This window comes from Buceros rhinoceros, unplaced genomic scaffold, assembly GCF_000710305.1.
Source record: "Buceros rhinoceros silvestris isolate BGI_N320 unplaced genomic scaffold, ASM71030v1 scaffold15128, whole genome shotgun sequence".
NCBI lineage: Eukaryota > Metazoa > Chordata > Aves > Bucerotiformes > Bucerotidae > Buceros > Buceros rhinoceros.
This window is the reverse complement of record NW_010428763.1, coordinates 12,092-34,518: the sequence shown is the minus strand read 5'-3', so window position 1 is coordinate 34,518 and position 22,427 is coordinate 12,092. Positions and strand designations below refer to the sequence as shown.

General features: G+C 36.7%; 1 protein-coding gene across 1 annotated transcript in view; it reads right to left on the bottom strand.

The window, feature by feature from the left end:
• MYCBP2 (MYC binding protein 2, E3 ubiquitin protein ligase) overlaps nt 1-22,427 on the bottom strand; it is a gene marked incomplete at both ends in the record, with an annotated part of 119,567 nt that overhangs the window by 96,388 nt on the left and 752 nt on the right. Inside the window, 6 exons of the mRNA XM_010142402.1 lie at nt 4,266-4,362; nt 6,693-6,764; nt 7,038-7,280; nt 7,490-7,686; nt 9,073-9,226; nt 14,338-14,553. Coding sequence (XP_010140704.1) covers nt 4,266-4,362; nt 6,693-6,764; nt 7,038-7,280; nt 7,490-7,686; nt 9,073-9,226; nt 14,338-14,553 — 979 coding nt within the window. The remainder of the gene's footprint in view (nt 1-4,265; nt 4,363-6,692; nt 6,765-7,037; nt 7,281-7,489; nt 7,687-9,072; nt 9,227-14,337; nt 14,554-22,427) is intronic.

Sequence of the window (22,427 nt, the reverse complement as noted above, 5' to 3'; positions counted from 1 at the left end):
CTCTTCTCCCTTCCCCTATTTCTGCTGGTATTATCATCACCAGACCTTGGTTTACCTCGACCAAACCGTTGACACTCTCTCAAAAATAATCTTGTACAAATGACCAAAGTCAGTTCACGTTACTAACTCTCTATGCTGTAAAGTGATATTAGCGATAAGACAAATGAGTTGTCAATAACTTGAAGTCACAAAAATAACCTAAATTACATTTCTGAAAGTTTATAGGAAGTAAGTATTAAGATACCTTGAATGCCTGAAAATTACACGCTCACATAAATGTAACAGTAAAGGAAACATAATATTCTAGCCATCAGTGGAACCACAATACACTGTTAGCCTATTTCCTGAGTCATTTCAGAAAGGGGTGAGCCTCCCAAGTTAACATTTTTTGGGTCTTTTATATCTTTGGTGTGCTCATACAGAAAAATCCGCAACAAGGATGCTTTTCAATTAAAAACAAAAAAATACATTCTTCCAAAGACTTCCTAAAAATTAGCACTTGATTAGGTAACATCCAGGCTCAGCATTAAATATCACATTAATGGGGAGAGTACAAAACGGACAATGTAATAGTAATCAATAGTTATCTTATTCAATCTGACTTTGGAAACTACGCTGGGGATGAAGATATCCAAGGTTGCTGTCTGGAAATTACTATAACTGAAAGGGCTTTGCCTAAAGGACATAACTGCAGACATCTATTAATCACAGTCTCCTTAGAGGCTTCAAGAGGAGATGATTGTAAAGCACCACCTTCCGTATTTGTATACTACATCCTGTGCCTGCCAATAAGCACTTTTGAGCTCGTGCAGGCTACCATCGGTTAGCAGTACTTTTCAGACTAAGTGAATAATCCTGAGCTCCAAGATATTCATGTGTAATTTCAAAGAACAACAAAACCATATACCACGTAATTTCAACTTCAACAGCAGCTTTTCTACAAAGTATGTAGTCAGCATTACTGTTAAAGAAATGGTCAAGATGAAAACCTCCTCTGTAAACTCCAGTTCAATCACACAAAAAATCTCATAGAAGTCATGGATCCTTTTCTGATATTTGGACTGAGAAGACAGATCCACAGCTCAAGGACAGTGTATGAAGCTTGTCCAAGGCATTATACACAAGAATGCTGACACACAGTCTGGTAGTTCCAGGTACACTGTCAAATTTGCTAGATCATCTATCAGAGCGGAAAGGCTGACCTTTGAAATAGATGTTTACAGTTTCAAGACGCTGGTGGATGTTACTGTCTGAGAAAGGAGAAGATAATCTTCCATAGTTCAGTAAGTTTTCTAAGGTCACTTCTAGCTAGGATCAACTCCTAATCACGTCTCCTAATAAACTCCTAATCTCCTAAGCATCCCTGTATGAATAAATATGAGTACCTTATTTAAACGTATTAGCACCAACCCCGGCATTTGAAAGAGATTAACTCCAGAGAGAGCCATGTCCTGCCATACCAACTAGGAGGAAATAGTTGGAGTCACATCAGTGTTCAGCTGTTGGCAAGGTTATTGCCCTGTAGTTCTGTCTGGTGTGTTTTTTCAGAACTACAAGTCATTATCAAGATTACAGAGGGGTAAGGCACTACTATTTAGAGTTATGTACCTCAGGTTTCCACAGAATAGGTCACATACCCTCTTCCCCTTTCTTTCCTTCTAATAGGAAATGGAAATAACCAGAAATGGATCCCTTTGTATTTGTCCTAGCCAAAAGAACAAGGCCATATTTGCTCACAACTTAACACTGATATGAAACTGTAGAAAAGCAGAAAGTAAAACAGTGAAGTTCAAGGGCTGAAATACAAACAGTAGGAGTTATGAAGATCTGGCATCAACTCTGACACCATCACAACCATATGAAATGCAACTGTGTGAAATTATTTCAGGGATTTCTGAATGGGTATTCCCACAGTTAAAAGATTTGCTTTTGCACTGAAGGTTTAATAGATTTTTGTTTAGATGGCATACTCGTTTAATTTGTGCCTTCTTATAGTATAAACACAAGGCTGTCTTGCAAAATGACACTTGTCACTGAGATTTTCAGAAGAAAACTAATAGCTCAGAGGTGTAGACTTTAAACACGCTCAGTTGTCTCTCAAGACCTCCATGGAGAGCTCTGATTTGTTCATTAATGGTAACATATTTAAGGACCAAAAACGACCTTATTGGTTGAAGAAGCTGCCTTGAGGTGAAGAAAGTGGAAAACAATGCTAACAGGCAATCTGTCAGGTCCTTGAATGTTCTCTCACTCAAGTTTCTCACACAGCCACACAAAGATCAAGCAGCTTAAACACACATCCACATTTTAAGGATTTGCAGAAAGCTGTATAGACTAGATTCTACATTCATAGTTTGTTTCAAAAATTACTGTTTGCATGTGATGGTTTGAAAATGGTGCCGGCTGGGTGGTGAGCTTTTGTTCTTCCCTTCTCCTTTCCCCCAAAATGTGGGATAGAGTTCCTGTGCGTCTTGGGAAGGGAAGCGATATTCAGACACACCTCCGTGAGTAAGCACATAAAAAGGGGCGTTTCGAGATGCTCCCGCTGGGCGAACTGCGGCACTTTCGAATTCAGACGAGCCGCAGCACTTTGGAATTTCCGCCCCCAGGAACTGAGAGAACTTTTCATCAGAGAGAGAAAAGAACATGGGCAGTTACCTCAATGCCCCTGGAGGAGTAAAAAGACTCCTTCTGCGAAGCAGGTAGACCTTTCCACTTTGCCGATTACCGGCTGGGGTGGCTTTGGACTAAGTTCAACCTGGCAAGGGTACAACCGGCTGTAAGCCCCCAGAATCTGCACGGATGGAACAGAAACTGATGGCAAAGGGGAATGCGCACTGGTTCCAGATGCTCGGCACAGAGCCGCCGCAGACACGGGGAACCAACAGGCATTCCCTGAAGGTCCGGTCAGTATCCCGTGCAGATAGGGAGAGTAAGAAGCCTTGGAATTTTGCCCTTGATAAACTCAAGTCTCCTCCCAGCTAACCTGGAGAAGGAAGGACTACATTACTGCATGCAGGTTTGCCCCAGGAGAAGTTTTCTTGGACTGAAAACTTTGTGAGGTGACAGACAAACTTTCCTCCCCACCCCCACCAGCAGTGCAACCATGTGGCGGATCCTTTGTAAATGGGAGATGCGGGCCAAGATGGGAGACTGTACGATTCTTGTATATGACTATTTATGTATTTATCAATCTCTCCCTCTCTCTCTCTCTCTTTTCCAGTCCTGTTTAACTTTTAAAATTATTTCCCTTTGGGCTTTTCACTATTAAAACTCTCCTGGTCTAACCCCCTTTACCTTAAACTTGAGTTTGTTCTTCCTTTGCCTAAACAATGCCTTGAATTCAAGCCATAACGAGCTGCTAAGCTATATTCTGCGAAGGTTTTGGTGGGCTTACATTCCATCCAAAACCCTGTCATCGCAAAACCCTTTTGGTTTTAACAGCCACATAGTTTTAACCTGTGACATTGTGTTTGAAATATAAAAAACCTAAAAAATTTTTCTGTGGTTTCAGTTAAGTGACTTCTTATGTCAGGAAGCAACACAAAAATCTTTCTTCCAATCTACAGAATCAATCTGTCATCATTCGATTGAAAGATAATCTTGTGCCCTTCTGCTGTTCATGCAAGCAGCTAAGAACAGATGTCTTTCACCGGGAGGTCATTAAAGCATGTTCCAGGAACATCCTTATTTTCTACACAGAGATCAAGTTATGAGGCTTCTCTGAAGAAAAAGGAAAAAAACAAAGCCTAACAAAAAAATCCAAACAAAACCAGAACTACCAAAAAATTCCCAAAACAAATAAGCAAAAATGCATCACCAATTTAAACCTCAGAAGTATGGTCCATCAGTGTTCATTAGGTGCCTTTGTTTTCTGGCTATATTTCTACCCATATTAAAAAAAAAAAAAAAAAAAGGTTTGGTCATAGCCTGCAATTACCTACATGTAAGAGATATGGGAAACAAAGTCCTATCTGAACCAAATGCTCAAGGTTCAAACAAGGAAGAAATAAAAAGTCTTTAAGAAGGAAGTCAAGCGCTTGGAGTCTTTAAATTAAAATACATTCTAAAACATTCAAATATTCTTCCGGTAGTTGGACCTCTGAATGAAACACTGCAGCTGGTCTAATGCAGCAAACCAAAGTCACAAAAAAGCAGTCTCTTTGTGATCTCAAAATCTGTCTCAATTCCTCTTCTGCTTACTTGAAAACACACAGCATGTAAACAGTAAACTATAATCATCTTCTCATATCCAAGGTTCTTACCTGGCAAAGCAACTGTACCATCTTGTTCCAGAGTTTCAGGGTTTATTCTTATGGCTGTCATACTATGATTATTCACATCTCTATATAATAAATAACCCTGGTAAGAGTAAGAATATATACATTGGCGTGAAAATATTTTTAAGTACAAAGGATATTATCAAAAATGAAAATGCGCAGTCATTATTTTAGGTATTTAAAAATTTTTGAAACCTTCCACATTAAATCTGCTTCATTTTGATTACTTTTTTTTCACTTAAATTCTGCAATAAAAAACCCCAGAAACTTGACCCCCTTCCTCTACACTCTACATGCTGTAGATCAGCGCACTGAAGCCACACACAGTAAATCTGTTCTTCGTTTATACCTGTAATTTTGAGGGCACTTGTAAACCAACACAGTCAAATAAGTTTTGATTTAGCTTAAACTAGATAGGTTGTACTAGACAGGCCCCCATGTTTGCGTGATGTGCACAGATTGCATGATGTGCACAGATCCATAAGACAGGCAATATCTTATATCTTTTTTTAACCCAACAAAGCCTGTGAAGCCTTCAAAGATTTTGAGGGAGCAGGATAGAAACGCAGTTGGAGAATTTACACTTAGAAAGCACTTCTGTTATAAAAGCAGCTACAGAAAAGGAAAAGCGGTTATTTGAGGGCACTTACAAATGTACTTATTCCAGGTGACTGAGGCCAAGCAAAGTAGTATTCACCTACAGGAGGCTTGCAGAGGCCGGTATGAATAATGACAAAACAATGATTCTGACAACAGCAGTATCATAGCAGGAGATAGGACAATGGCCTGCACTTGGTTCAAGCATGATTAGCCTCAGGTGGGGATTCTATGCCTCTCAGAATTGATGCATTTCACAGGGAGGTCACTGAGCCTGAGCCTCGAATATCTTTTGCCAAAGAGTTCCAAATTCAACCACCCTTTTTCCTTCCATCTAAACTACTTGAATTTTCCTGTGAAATGAGGAAAAACAAATCACAGAATCATCTGGTTGGAACAGACCTTTAAGATCACCAAGTCCAACCATTTCACCACGCACTGCCAGGGTCCCTAAACCATGTCCACACTAAGTAGGAAAAATAAGTAAAGAGCATTAAAGTAGATATAAATTATTTCAGTCTGAGGCTTTTCTATAATGAAGCAAGAAAAACCACCTGAATTTGAGCAGGATCAGAAGGGAAATGGGACTGAGGGCATTTCTCACCTCTTTTACAGACACATACTTAGCAATAAGTGCAACTCGAACACCTTCCTATAAATATAGCCCCAGTGTGACATTTTTCCAGCTAGCAGTGCCTTTGGGTACAGTCATTGTGTGAGTGCATACAGCTGTATAAGCACTCAAAGAACAACATCATACATATTTATAGCTATGTACAGAATGTCCAAATGTGTAACTTTGTATGAAACTCTGTATGGTTCCTATTCCTCTCCCAATTATAAAACAGCCTCCTGAATTAATGCATTCATACACATTTGTGTTGTCCCAGTATACCTTTGGGCACAAAAAAAAATATGTTTGATTGCTAAACAAAACCAGCATTCGTGTGTCTGTGTGTGTATATATATATAACGTTATCTGTAATAACAGAATTTATATTTGTAATGAACAACTCCAATTCAAGAGCTTGACAAGGAGTAGACTTAATTTCACTCTGGAACAATGAGATCACTCAGTTACTAGTAAATATACAATAAATATTGCTCAGTAGTTAAAAATTAAGTAAATTCATTACTCATTGAAATTTAATTTTTGTTTCATTTTTGGTTTGGTTGTTGGGGATGTTTTTGAGAGAGAGCACTCGGTGAAATTAACAGATTTCTAAAAATACCCAATGAATAGCAAATGTATAAGAAAAGGTGGCTGATATTCCAGAAACTGACTCTAAAAGAAACCAAAATATCCAAATATATTTAAATCTGCAGTGGTAATGTCAATAATTATCTTTACTCATGGTTTACACACCCTCAATCCTCCTCCAACCAAAACAGCACTTCCTTATTTTACTGCAAATGTTTTAAAATAAATTTATTTTCATAAATAGCTATTTCAAGTATTTTTTTTACACTATTTTGTTGCAATAGTGTATTTTTACATCCTCCAACTTCTTTAAGTACACATCAATAGATTGTACAATTCATAAATTTACATGTTAAACCATCTTATTTTGAGAAAGTCTTTACAGTGACAATACAAATAAATGACACTTCATTACTCCTTTCCATATGCCAGTACCATCACACGTACTTCATCTTCCACAATTTAAAAGTCAGTACCAAAATTTGATTTTTGTAATTAAAGCCAAAGGAACAATACTATATCAATATAAGCTTACTCTAAGCCAAGTTCTACTTAAATTACAGATGTGGGATGGGGGTTGAGGTGCATGTTTTATGTTGTAAGTATTCACCTACCTGAGCATAACCTAACCAAGACTTTTTCTCCTTTCTGTTTTTGATGCGGGATGTAGAATTGTATATGTGGCCCTGAAAAGCAAAAAACTCCTATCAATTGCGACAATCAAAAGTGATTTTTTTTTCACATAATAATTTACCATCTAAATAATAAAGTCTTCAGCCATATTGAGAAGTGAAAATTCTAAGAAATTGCTGTAAAATTCTCACAGAAATAATTAGAAAATTTAAGACAAATGGTAAAACTGATGATTATTAAGCTACAAAAGATTCTCAATGGAAACAGCACATCATAAAAGTTAAACCATTAACTATCATTGAACAGACAAGAAGATATCACATTACCCTCACTGTCCCGCTGTATCCAGAGCCAATTTTGTAAAGTCCATCTTTACATAAGAGATAGAGGAAAAAACCATCACTCTGAAGTAGGCACTGGTCATCTTCATCTACAGATATTTCTTTCAATGGCCATTTGTGCATCAAGGCTGCCTTCTTTATCCCATTACTGAACCAGTCCTGGATTTGGATTTTGCCCACTAGAACCGCCTGTACACTCCGCTGAAGAGAGTTTAAAATGGTTGGCACCTAAACAATTAAAGAAATTGTGAAAAACGTGACTTGAAATGCATTTTCTGTTCAATCTCCATCTCAAGAGAGACAAAGAAATACCTACTCTTATCTTAAAAAAAGCCAGGGAAAAAGTTAACTGAATTTACATAATAGATCTTCTCAAAGCTCATGCACACACACAATTTACATAAAACCCCAGATACAGAGAAGTCTTAGTGCAAGACCTGAATAGTCTGACAAGCATGGCTGCCATTATTCGTGAGGATAGCAGAGATTGCTTGCAATGTTCTTCCTGTCTCTCCCCATGCAGCTACCAAACTGAAGAGGCAAGCGCAGGAAAGTGCTGTCAAGGACTGTCCCGTACTGTCATTCATTCCCGTGCTACGGACAGTTATCTCCAGAAGAAGCTGGAAGAGGGATTCTGCAGATAAAACACAGCAATTATGTAGACAAGTCACAAAATCAAGCAATTTGCCTGTCAATAGGAAATTAAACTTAGAGTATACATGATTTCCTCAGCCATTAAGTTTAGCCCTATTTCCACACAGAAAATATCCCATTTAAAGAGGCCTAAAACATTCTTAACTCCTCATTCTTTTTCAGCCAGAAAACACCAAGTCTTGATAATCACAATGACCAAAGAACAAGAAAAGTTAAGTCCTTCTGTTACAGCAGAACACAATAACAGGGAACGGGCCAGAAGGAGTTACTTTACCTGCCTATTCATCTACCTCACCACTGAGATGATGTGTAGGTCTCAACCAAACTTGTCTAATCTTTATGACCATTACCCATATTGAAGCACATCCCATTTCTCAAAAATGAGCATTTCAAATCAAAGCTTGAAAATTATTTTGATCATATTGCCTCTTTAAAAGCACTGTTTAGCAGCTGAGTATCTGTAACAATCAAGGCATGAACAGAAATCCACCTCCATTTATTGGTAGTATATACAAATAATCACTAAGGCAGTATCAAAACAAAGCCTCCTTTGGAGCTTTTTAATACTCTGTACATCAATATAGAAGTTTTCTGTAGCAAACCACTAACTTTGGAAACGGAATGCAGTGGAGCCGTAACATACGAAAGCATACACAGTAGTATCTTAAGATATATTTTATTTTTCATATTTTTAAACCACAGATGCTAGAGCCTAGCCTTCCCTTCCATTCTATTAACCAGAAAAAACTATGAATTTACAAAAGATAATTGGAATTTAACTTAAAGGACAATCCGTCACACGCTCAAAGCCATTAGGAGTTCAATTTTTGTTTTCTGTATCATCAAAAGCAAAATTAATTTTCAGGGAAGCTTTTGGATGGCCAGAGGAAATAAACGCAAGAATTCTGACACTTTGTTTAGCTGCTTCGGAGAAAATACAACACTGAATATCTAAGCTATTGATTACAACAGCAGATCTCAAGAGAAGTCCACTGTAGAACTACCTTCCTTCCAATGCCTTCTGATTCCTACTTTCCAAGTATTTTACAGCTTCAGTAAATTAACAACCTTAATTTGTAAGGTTTACTATGTTTCAGTGAAACTCTGCATTACACAGCAACAAAACATGAGGTTTTTTTAAATATATATATATACATTTATATGCCAACATTCCTGTTCTACACAAGATAAATGCTGAAAAAGTATTAGTTACTCCATAAGGAATTTACATTACTGAATAAAGTTAGTCAGTTGAGAACAAGCCTGTTACTATCTCACAAATACATGCTAGGAATAATTTTTTTTTTCTGTCCAATAAAGTAACAGATGTATGTTAATACAAATACGGCAACAGGTGAAATATTACCTAGGACTTCAGGAGGCTCTGATTGCAGCCCTTCTGGTTGCTGGCCCTGGAGCACATTAAGTAGGGCCTGCAGGCTCCTGAGACACAAGGATGGATGAGAAAATCTTGTCTCCTTTATCAGTTCAAAGACTTCACATAATCCAACTTCGATGATCTAAAGAAGCACAGATAGTTCAGATTATCTGTTAATATAATATTTGTGGATCTTCACCAATAAAGGTATATCCCAATGTTCACAGAAGACAGCCAAATAACAAAAATATAATCAGAATACAATGGTAATTCAAAAGATAATAAAAATCAAGAACACACCTATACAACTGTCCTCGCAAATATGACACAGAAGTAATGTCTACTATATATGAAAGAGCATATCTAAGCAGATTAAGTTCTCTGAAAAAAAATCAGAAAACTTAAAATTCTTTGGACAATGCAAGACAAACTGTGCCTCTGAGACCTTCTAATTTCTATCAAGTTCACAGTTTGTCAGACCTCCTTCTCCTTGCTCATTAATGCAAGCCAGCAAGCTAGAGTTGGCTTGCAACCTGACTTCCCACCCTAAGTAATGATACTTTTGCTGGCTGCTATTGGCAGCACTAGTATTTTCCCCTTCAAAGACTCTGAAATTGTTTTTGTGACAACATAAAAAATCAGGATGGTGTGTCACAAATACATCTGTAGAAATGCTGCTACAGCCACTCCTGACTTTCCCTTTTAGAATTCCTGAATATTCTGAGATTACAATGATGCTTCTCTCCACTGACTGTTCCCTTTCACTTCCTTCTCAAACTCTTTATGAAATAACGATGAGGATGAAAGAAAAGTGAGCAGGGTTAACTCACTACAAGTAAGCAACCATACCTTCAGAAGTTCACTAGGTGTTTGTCAAGAGCAAAGCCCTAATGTTTAGCATGTTTACCATAGATTCAGCCCTGAGTAAAATCTAAGGGCAAAGACTGAGATGTGAAAATAAATAAAATTGTTAACGGAACTGCCATGCATGCTTAACACAGATCTATTCTGACAGTCAGTTGTAAGTTTTACTGGATGTCTTGTAGCTGCCTTTGCTGGTGTTCCATTTATTTCAATTCCTGTCTTTCAGAAGTTATTTTACCACCTGTTTGATTTTTGGAGAAAGAATAGAAACATAATCAAATTAAGTCTTCGAAGTGCAACAGCAGCTTTCCTGGAAATTACTCTTTACATGTCTTATCGTCAGTGGAGTGGGGGAAAACGCATAGAATCTACTGGGGAAAAAAAAAAAACAAACTGTCAACAAAATAATGGCACAGATGGTTTTTCCAGGATCCAAAACTCAGCATCATCTGGCAGGCTAAAGAATAAAATACACTGCAGTACATTTTTAGAAACTCCTTCTTTTCAGTGACAGCATCTTTAAGAGAAACTGAGATGTTTAATGTATTCTTCTCAGTCTTCAGGCAGAAGACCTCACCTAACAGCTGACAGAAGCAACTGGAGAAAGCATAGAACCTAACATAGCAGAGAAAATAAATTTGGTGAACTTCCAGTAAAGCAGGAATCAACAATGGATAGCTCTGATGGGATTTTGTCTGATCTGCATGGGTTTGGGGTTGGTTTACTTAGTATCTGAGAGCAACAGATAGGGTCAGCTTCTTAAAACAGGTGTCATCACCTTAATATATATCTATTTATCTATCACCTAAAATATATATTCACCTTAATTTACATATATGTATATTATACATACATGTGTGTAAAATTTATGTATCTATCTACCAAATCCTCCAAACTCTGCACAAACTCTGAAGGACAGAATAATCAAGCAGTTCTTTTCAGGACGTCTTAAGCTTGTTCTTGCTGCTCTCTGAAGGGTCTCTGGGCTGAAACGAGCACAGCTGCAGTCTCAGCCTCTGTGTCACAGCCTGCCAGTCCTTACTAATGCTCTCCATGCAGCCATCCTCTCATTCCCCTTGCAACATCTTTGAGACTTCAGATCAAAAGCATAAGTCCCCCTTATGAAGGGTACACAAAATTCTAGCCTGGATGCAGACATAATAAGCCATAATCAATTGCTCAGTAAAAACCTCACTTCTTGAAGAAGTCTTAACTACACTATTGTTTTAATTCTTTTGTTTTCCCTCTCTCCTAACTGCCTAGCACTTAGATTTCTATGTTTATTTAATACTCTGCATTAAATATTATATACATCAAAAATAAACTTTATACTTGTAATACATTGCCCTAATGAATTTTAAGAGACTTCAAGTCAGTTTTTAAAAGTAGTAATTATTTTTATTTTTCATTTCAACTTGAAAATTTTCATTTTTGCCTAAGCTTATCAACTAAACAGCAAATGCATGCCACTGATGGAACAAAGAATATTTAAGTCAGTTAATTCTACCTTAGTCACCTTAATCCCACATTTGTTCTTTTTAGTCCAGTGCTTTTGTGGATCACCCATAATCCAGTGTTAACTTCAATATGGGGAAGGAAGACACCTCTTTTTAACTCAAACACTTACAAATCGAATCAGTAGAACTGAATCTACCCTATTTCAAGTAGAGAGAATTCCCCATCATTAATTAAGGTACTAAGTCATGCAAAGGCAAATATTTCTTGCAAATCCAAAAATTTACAGCTATCAAAGCAAGTTACTAAACTGTCCAAACACACCAAAATACAAACTCTATTGTGCTAATATCTGAAGACCAGGAAACTGTGTCTCTATGTCTAACTATTATTAAAAACAATTGTCTTGATGATCCTATTACAGAAATTGCATAGGATGACTTTTAATTCTAAAATATATTCTGATTAAAACCTGACTTTCTCAAGATTAAAAAAAAAAAAAAAGATACTTCGATCTAACACCTTAAAGCAATCTAAGCTACATAAAAAAATAGAATGTGTTAAACTTATTCTCAACTAAAAGAAGAATTTTCATGAACAAAAAACCCCAAACTAAGGGGGAGGGGACTAACTTCACCAGTTTCACTCTGGAGAATCTAGAAAACCACAAATCCTAGCTACACTTTTTTTTTAAATCTGACTTTTGCCTCACTGTCAAACTCAAAATGTGTCAGTATTCTTCTTAATAAGCTAACAATTACTTTCAGAAACTGGTCTAGTAAATGCTGTAAACCGTATGAACTGAGTAACTTTATATTTATCAAACTAAGCCCTACCCAATACTGTTCAAAGACACTCACCTATATTCAGGATACAAAGACATTTACACAGTTAGCATCTACTACCTGTGAGACAGGTCCAAGTGGATGCCTTGTTCAAATGCATGGATGTAAGTGAAATTAATAATAAAAAGTATCTTACCTCAGAGTGCTCTAAACAGCTCAATACTAGCTAGATAGATGCTTGGTACAACCTCAGAATTTTTAATAACTAAGCCAGCGTTCAATCAGTAAAAATTCTTGAATTTTGATATTTTGTAGATTCTTCGCTCAAAATGAATAGTTTGAAAGTGTACTGATTTTCATCAATTTTCTATTCTCTGTATTAAATACAATAAAATCTCAGTGATTTCCTGTTTTGAAAAGAGTTTCCTACCTACAGCTTCCCTACCATTTTTTCTAAGCCACTCTCTTTTAAAAATTGCACCACTTTTCCAAGTCTTTTTTTTTAGAGAGTCTCCAATGTCTTTAACAATATCCATGTTTTAGCTTCCACATGCAAGTGTTCTGTCCATATCACTGACAAAACTCATCCTTCTTGGAACCTATTTGATTTCAAAGTATCTCTAAAAATCCATTCCTTTCTTTATAAATGCTAATAGCTACATTGTCTTTTACTTAAGATTTCAAATGACACATCTACAAGCACTTGCTGATTCATTTAATATAATCCACAAGGAGACAGATGCAGTTCATAAACAATGTTAACTTTATATCTAATGACTGCACATTATTTTGCTACTATCAACTGTGAAATTTCAGTTATCAAGTTGCAGATAAAACTAAACTCAATCATCTATAAAATTGTAATTTTCAAACTAACTAGAACATTCTACATAATCACTGTGTTGGTGTATCTTTCTAGCAGAAATTAGAACTATGAAAAATATGCTACTTTCTCTGGGAAACTTAGCAGCCGAAACCCAGCTGCAACACTATCGTGTGGGAAATTATATCTCTACTAGCCTTGTTTGATTAACTCTAACCAAAACATTCACCACATGGGATCTAACCCCTTTTATCCAATTATAGTGCTTTAAGAGATGTGTGCTGTCTGTGTAACAGAGTCACTATCCAATCACCATGCAGCTAGTCGGGTGAACAAGAGTCTATAAATTGGGATGTATTGTAAACAATAAACGGGTCTCGCTACACACCATATTGGCATATGCACGATTTGTCCCGGCTTCCAGCTCGCGGGCCCACCATAAAAGAATATAGCACGAATAGCTACACACTGCTACAAACTTTTTAATTCAGTATTTGTATTGTTTTTTAGAGCAAATACAAACATTCTGAATATGCTTTTTAGACTCAGAAGAATAACAAAAGAAAGTGAGATTCATAGCATTAATAAGCTAGCAATGAATAAAACTGAATGCACAGAAGTTCTAGTACAAAACAAGTGAATCTGAAAATGTAGAAAAGAAAATAATCAGTAACTCCTATACAGATTATTTCTGACTTTCCACCATTAATGCTACTATAAGCACAGAAGCAGCAAACAGTAAAAAAACCTACTGTAACTGTTGAACTACAGTGTCCAAAATCTTAATGTGCATTACCATACAGTTACGAGTGCCAGGAGGCACAAAAGCCAAAAAAGGGAAAAATTAAAAAATTAAGGTAGCAAGAATAATTGACAGTTACTGCAATTACACATATGCCTGGCAAATAATCTTAGAAAACACTCTACCAGCTGAATTCTAATAGCAGAAAGATTTACTCTTTTTTGAGGGATAAAGCAAGAGAAAGCACTCTTTATCACTACCAGCTAGTCTCTGACAGAGGTAAGAGCAGCCTTATTTGAATTTTGTGTAGGCTTTTGAGGCTGGAGGTTATTTCCAAGTAACAGTACTTATAAAGGAGTGCAAGTCGAAAGTTTACCTGACATTTAACTGACTTTAAAATTAATTATTGGGCAGGTACATAGATTTTCCTAATTCATCAAAATGAGACTGTTCTCGACAAGGTGGACTACAAATAAAACTACTACTATTTTATGAGCAGCTGGCTTATAATGCTGTTCTTCATTCCTGACAACGAACATACCAACTTTAGATCATATACACAGCAAATTTTAAACAGTACTTACCTTTGGAAGTTTAATAGGTGGTTCTTTGGCTTCCTCCTCTTCATCACTGTCTGAATCCCCGCTCTGTACACTGTTCTTTGAAGCCAAAGATACAGACGCTTCCTTTTTTTGCCACTCCAATACACAATGGCGAACATTGCAGTAAACATTAAAAGCTGAGGGGTTGCTATGTAGTCTGATATCTGGTATGGTTATTGTACTCTCTAGGTTTTCAGTCTGAAAAATGAGATTAGTTTTAAGTTTATTAGAAGTTTCAAGCTTTGCTAAATACAAGTAAATCTCAGTCTCAATAATGTTGGCCAACCAAATAATTCTCAAACTAGAGACTGCACTTTTCTGTTGAAGTGCCAATTATATTTCAGGCAGGGAAGAAAGAAGGAAGAAACTTCAATATATTCCAGCTGGCTTTAGTCTCTACCTCTCATAACGTGATGAGGACACTGGGACAAGAAATGAAAGCAGCTCAGGCTACAGAATAGTCCAAACCTATGCCACAGTCAAAAGACTAGCAGAATTCAGGGTATCCTTATCCTGCCACTACCCTTCCCCACCACCTCCTTGGTATCTACTAGCAGTATATTCATGTCAGCCACCTGCCAAGACACAGAACAGCCTTCATGAGGCTGTCATTAGACCTGAAAAAATATTAAGAAAAAACAGTTTTTGAAAAAACACCTTTTAAATTCTGCCCCATACTTTCCCCTTTTTGCCACAGTAAGATGGGATAGAAGGAATGATAGACTTAAAGAAACAAAACCCTTCAAAGAAAAAAAAAAGTCCCCAGGCAGGTTTATACTTTCTGTTCAGTTACGTACTACCAAAAAGTCTAGGCTGGTCTGAGCACAGGCTATAAAAAACTGGACCTCAAGGCATATGGGAAGAAGCAATTCCCTATAATACCTCAGTGTAAACAGAGGGCAAAGAGACTACATAAGAGAAGGCCTAGATAAAGAGTGCAGAACAAACGTACTTGAACATGCAAGGTAAAATTTGGAGGAATATTAAGACCCAAGTCAGGGTCATGACTAACTCGACAAAGTTCTTTTGTTTCTTGTATTCTTCAGAGGCATTGAGGGTGGGGGCTTTTTGTCTTTTTCTTCCTTTTTAATTAGGGGGGATAGATTTTGTGCATGAGCACGTTCATTTGGCAGGAGAATACAGAGTGAATTATATCACCACGATTTGCAACAGATCAAAGTGGAAATGCTCATGTATCTGTGAGAGCAGTGGTGGGAAAGAGGACTTTAAACTAGCAGAGAAGAAGAGAAAAGAAGTCTGAGAACCAGTGAACCAGATAATGTTTTAATGGCATGATTTATTTTTCTACAATGATAGCCACAGCTTTGTATATTAAAACACAATAATAGTTTTCAACACATTATTATCCGAAGTTAATTTTTGTTATTACCAGAAATAACACGGGCTAAAATAGAACATTTAACACCATGTTACAAAACTTAAAAAAAATCAGAATAACCTCAAAATATTTCATAGATTACATATTCCCTTTTGACCAATAGTATTATTCCAACTGTACTGGTACATACTTGCATATCCTTCCTTCCCATTATGATTACAAAAGTATTGCAAGATAAAACATTAAGAAGCAATGGTTTACTCTTGAGCCTATTTTACCCAACACGGACGGGGTGTTAATTTTTCTTACCCATGTCAGTGTTATCAGTAAGCATAAAAAGACAGTAAAAAAAAAAAAAGCTGGAAAAATTTTGCTACATATATACTGACAGTTTGGGGTGGTTTTTGGTTTTGGGGTTGGTTGGTTTTTTAGGGATTGAATGACAACAAAAGTTTGTCCAACATGAATATCTTTGAAATAATAAAGCTGCTGTTAAAGCCCACAATATTAATCAGTGCAAAAACTCAAGATACACCCTCATGTCATTCAAGTATCAAATTGCATCAAAACAGATTTGGATTGATACCAATGACAATGAGCTACTACACATTTCAAAATGTATCTGGCACCAGAAAACTAAACAGTTATAACATATGACTCTTCTGTATGTCATATATCCATACACATACCCCAAGAGTTTTTGCAGCTGCTGTTAAGGCAAACACACAGTATCAGCTTTCAGCTTGGAAGTTAACTCAGTTGAACAGCACAGGTTAAAAAAAATATTTAGTAAGTTTACTATGCATTTCCTACTTTACTTAGAGTTACAGGAAAAGAAAAATATCTGGATCCTCTGAAATATCTCTATCTGAAGTTCACTTATATAATTAGTATCATGTATTGTAATTGTAACTTCTGTGAAGACCTTCCATTCCAGTTCTTTCTGGTCAGGAGTTCTGTAGCTCATGTAGCCTCTTTTGAAATAACGTTGGCCAAATTGTTTAACCAGCACAGATAATTTTAGACATTACAGTGCTAGATAAAACATCCATGTATGTTTTCTTGCCTATTAATAATAAGCTGACTAATTTTCAGAAATAAACTCCTTCCTTATTCTCAATACTTTACAACTATTAAGAAGTCCCTTACTTAATGCTTTAGCTTTTAAACAGTAAGCAGTTTAACAATTCTACTTTTCTGTGTTCAGTGTCTTACTCTTCTACAACAGTGCACAAACTCGTTATATACAATAATCTCCTACCCAGATGTCAGTACAACACAACATGCTCCAGAAAACCCTGCTCTATCAGAACTGCACAGCACTAGAATCCACGACTCAGAACTAGAGTTCAATTCCTAGCTGTGATGTTAACACACTGTTTACACTTCTTAGTTCATGCCTCTACCTTCACAACACCTTATCTGTGAGAACTGTAATTTCTTTCAAATTAGAAGTATCTTACACTCCATTCTGTTACACACTTGACAAATATAGTAGTAATCCTAACAACATTCCTCAAAAATAATTTTGGAATTCACTACCTGGTTTTGTCAGCTTAAAAATACTGGCCTTATGACTGTACTAAATAAAACTCTTTCTGAACAATAAGTTGTTGGGTTGTAAAAACAGGTTAAAACAAGGATAGTTATGACTTTCATCATTTACTGTCTTTGATTTGAGAGGAAAAAAACCTCAACTGAATTAAATGTATAAGCATACAAATGCTTAGCATGTCTCAAGGCCAAAGAAAGGTGCTGAACGTCAAGACATTTTTTTCTGGTTCGTGAGCAGGAAAAGGAACTTCCCATTACTACATGGTTCGCTCGCTCTCTCCCACCACAAACTTCACCATAAGGTAAAAACCACTGATTTATTCATGATCCATTTCGTCAAATCTGAGGGGTTTTAACTGTAATATTTATAGTTTCCAGGTCTTCAAAACAAACATCTCTTCAAAATTGGAGGTAAATGAGTATGTTATATCAACATCACTTTTAGATTTCTTTCACAAAAGGCAGAGATGGGGCTGATTAAAAAAAACTTAGCAGCCCTCTGTGCAAATGCTCATTCAGTGAGCAGCTTTTTTTTTTTTTTCTTCTTTCTTTTCTTCAACAGTGGTAGTAGACAGCATTCAAAATGGACGTAAGAAGTTCCTTCTACATGAGGCAAGTCTTTTCCTTTCCAGATTACAGATTCCTAGCTTCACTGAGTTCAGATGCACTAATCAAGTTCGGAAACTGGGACTTAAGTTCAGCCCATCATCAACTAGAAGTTTCCTTTTCTGCAGCTAATGAAAGCCATGGCATTGGGTTGCTCTTCTACACAGCCATACAAACTTTCCCTGATACTATGAGATTCATGCTACCACCTATACAATCTTGCTACTGGCTCACAGATTTTGAGGTAGAACAGATGACTATGAAAATCAGAGTCCTGTGTAAAGAATCCCATTTAGTAATTCTTCCATCAAACTAATGAAGTCTGTTTTAAGTTATAACAATTCTCTTAATGATACTGCATTTCACGTTGACACAAAATACTTCTACATTGCAAAGGAAAACAGTGGAACATTGAGCCGAAATATTAATCAACTTCTCAGAACTCAGTGAAGTAATTTACTAATTTTGCACAGATCTAGGATTATTAATAATACAAACTAGGCTGCTCTTGAGCTGTGGGATACATTATTCCAGGAAAAAAACCCCCACCCTAATACCTTGTGTTCTTAGTGTTAAGTGTATTGAGATCCACAGATGTATAAAATATCTTTTTGTGACACTGTGGATAAAGTGAAGAGCAAAAATAATTTTTTCTGCACCTCTAAATGTCCTTTTCTTAATGGCTACTGGAATATTTCAATCCAAAGCACTCACTAAGTGTAAGAATGATGAGAAGCCCAGCTTCTAAGATGTCTAAGTAGAATATGAGATAATAGGCTTTACATTTTCTCCCCCAAAGCAGTTGGTTTCTCGGAATATGAAATTGCTATCACTTTCAAAAAGAAAAGTTTAAGATTGGAAAACAATTACTCTTTTTGATTTAGTGGTTTTCATACAAGCTGTAAGGAAGTGGGAGATTCTTAAATCTTTATCTTTGTTGTTTATTTGCTATCATCATAAATTGAAAATGCACCTTAAGATACATAATGAAACATCATAAAACTTAACCAACACCCAGTATTTATCACATCTTCTCTTGAGTGCTAGACAGAACATCTAAAATTAAATTTTGATGAAAAGGAAGAGCAATTTTTAAACATGATGTCATTCTTACAAAATGTATGCTATTAAGCCTGAAAAAGGAGATTCTCAACTGCAACCATACCAGGGCAGGTAACAGTGATGAAATGTAATTTCAATGGTCAGAAGGACCAAAGCATCTTTTTCAGGGGAATAGATAATCTGCAAAGGCAATAAACGGAATTAAATCCTTCAAAAATGTTTTCTGTATTTCAGGTAGGCAAGACAGAAGCAGATGTTGTTCTCCAAACGTTTAAGATAAAATTAGAAAAGCCTTTCTCTTGAAATTTTAAATGATGCTGAAGAAAGAAGAATTCAATCCTGAATTACCGAATACTGAACTCAAATTGTGAGCCTGCAACGCCAATGTAAGAATCGTGAACATAGTTTTAATATATGGAGGTAAAACTTTATTTCTTGTGCATTACTTTTTTTCTAAAAGGTAAGTGGCTATCTTACAAGAGACAGAATGAAGTGCACATGCCCATACTCTGATGGTGCGACTTGACCTTGTAAACATATAGCCCTTGCTAAATGGAAGGATGCATTATGAAGGAGAGCTTAAGTAGCACAGGTTTGGTTCACAACATAGAGCAACCAGACTCATGAGGGCTCTTCTCAGCCTTCTGCAATGTTCCAGTCACTGGAGGAAAGATGCAGAGAAAACAAAACTCTCTGGTCTCCTTTACACTTGTCTCACACCTAAATAAATTGTTTTCCCAAAAGATGAAATTCATACATGGCTTATTTTCCGACCAATTTATTTCTTCCCTCTTGAATCAGATGACTACAATAATGGTTTATTCACACATGTGATGAAAATAGACTATAACCTAGGAGAGGAAAGTTAATCTGTTGTTAAAGATAGGTAAGGCTATAATAACCATCTGATCTAACCTCTGCATAACAGAGAGCATGGAACCTCACCAAATTCTTGGAACAGTTCAAACATCTCTTAGAAAGGGATGCCCTCTTGAGGCTGAAACAGCAAATAAGCCATTGAAAACATGGCCAAATTATTTGAGAAGCTACGTGTGTTTTTAATGAGACAACTACTTATTCTGGTTGATCCAACCTTATACATCTAATCACTAGCTTACAATAGATTTGTCTACTACATGAATGGGGTTTTTTCCTTCCATTTAGATAAAGCTAAAAAAGCCATAGTTTACAACTTCTGCATAAACTAAACAGGTGGATGGTAATCATTGGAGGTACATTCATTCTCTGTCTCTGGCAGACTCCAATTTTACAGTATTCTCCACATAACATTAGGAGAATGGAAGGATATGAACTCTTGTCTTTCTACCCAGTCTCTCAGCTAAGTGTCCTAAGCAGCACTTTTCTGTTAACAGTAAAGTGGGAAAACTCCAGGGGGTGAAGAGGGGGGTGGAGGAAGAGCAGCAACCCTCCAAGGGTTAAGATAAGCTACAGTTTTTCAGCGATAATTGTTGCCAAAAAAAAGGGGGTGGGGTGGGTAGAGGCAGGAATCCAAGGTGCTACAACCATGTCTAATCATCACCTATTTGTTTTCCATGTAAAATCACTCTATTCAGCACTGAATTTCTAAAGCCAAAACACACTGCACACACACATAAAACTTTTGTACCTCTGTTTAAAAAAATAGATCGTAAACCACAAACCCAAAACTTAACAGCAGTTCAAATACAAGTGATCACAACATGACCCCAGTTCAGAAACAGAATAAGGCACAAAGTACTAGGCTGCATTAAACAATAATTAGTGTTTTATACTTAAAATGTTAGAACATTTAATGCTTAAACAGCGGAAATAATTTTCTTCCAGTTGCTCAACAATGGCTTTTTTTTTTTATGTTCTCTCCTCTTCAATTACTCAATCCCCATTTTCAGTAAGTGCATGGTATAAATGCAGGAACAAAGTTTTTGGTTCCATCAGCTTATTCTTAATTTAAGGACCCCCCTGCCTCTGCCAAGTGTATTAAGAGAAAGCTCTCATCTCTGTTCAGACTACAAGACCCTGGTTCTTAAAAAATAAACTGATGCACACAAGCTCTCCTGCTCAGAACATCCAGCAGTAATGGACTTTCCAATCACCCCTATTATATGGCTTCAACTGGAAACTCACATTTTCCTTACAATACACACATCTGTTTTCAGATGTTCCAGTGCAAAAATTATCATTGTGCTTATTCTGCACTGGTAAGCGTGGGGAGGCACTGAAAAGTATATGAAAAAAATCAACAAAAAAACCCAAAACACAACAAACAAGGCAACAACCAAAAACCAAACAAAAAACCCCAAACCACCTGACTTTGTCAGTAAACAAAGTTTGATAACCTAAATAAATGAAGCTGATTTTATCTTTCCCTTTTCAGCTACGTTTTCAGGAAATACACAATTTCCTGGTATCATGCAGGAATAATCTGTATCTCAGTGACTTGGAACAAACGCTAATGCTCTGCTGGTCAACCCTGGCCTGCCTCAAAGACTGTCTAGAATTAAGGCAGAAGTAAAAAACTCATTATGCCTTTCAAAGACAGATAAATCTCAATGCTTCAAGTAGAAGCTGTTTTAATTTCAAGAATAACCTTGGAAACAACCCTCCACAAGCATGAGGTGCAGAAACGATCAGTTAGTGCAAGATTTGTAACTACTGAAAAAACAGTAGTTAATGTGCTCGTGTTGTCTTGGCCTTTCAGACAGGATCCTATCAATCCATTTATCCAATGAAATAAAGCCAAGAAGCACATTTGACTGTCAAGCTTGTGAAGAACAGCAGTTCTGGATTTAGCTTCCTACTTGGCAGTTCAACTAGGGCACCGCTGTCCAGAGAGACAATGTTCCCTTTATATAGTAACCATGATCAAAGCTGAAGAGTTATTGTATTTTAAAAGCACACTCCTGTCACCAGACAGAACACACAAAGATTAACTATATGCTGCAAAATTTCTACGAATTTCTGACTTGGTTTTCTGTGTTGACAGTGGGTTTGATAAAATAGCGAAGGGAACAGGGCTAAAACTTCTAAAATAGTGGCTACAGAAGAAAGGCATTCAGTTTGGACCAGAAATATTCCACTGTACAGTGTTGAGAACAGACGTGAAGATAAGCCCCTCTATACACAGTCTGGAGCTGTGCTACTTAAGATAAGCACAACAATCTGGTAAGTATCCAAAAGGTCAATACCAAATTAAGAGATACAGGGCTTGCTTCACCCTCCCAAAGTCAGCTGTCTTGAGATAGAGTAACTATGTGAGGTTTGGCAAATTGGGATAAGATGGCAAATTTGATCTACAGTGCATTTGTATTATAAGGCCATTTAACTAACTAGAAAGTGTTTTCACTGCATATTTCAGTGCTTCTGTCCGTCAGAACCATTCTAGAAATGGGCTACTTTCACTTCACTGACTACAATGGGAACCTAAGAAGAAGCCTCTGTGCCTGCAGTGAGCCTTCATGAAAATCCCTCCAAGACTAGCTTAAACAGGGAAGTCATAGCTGTCTAATAGGGA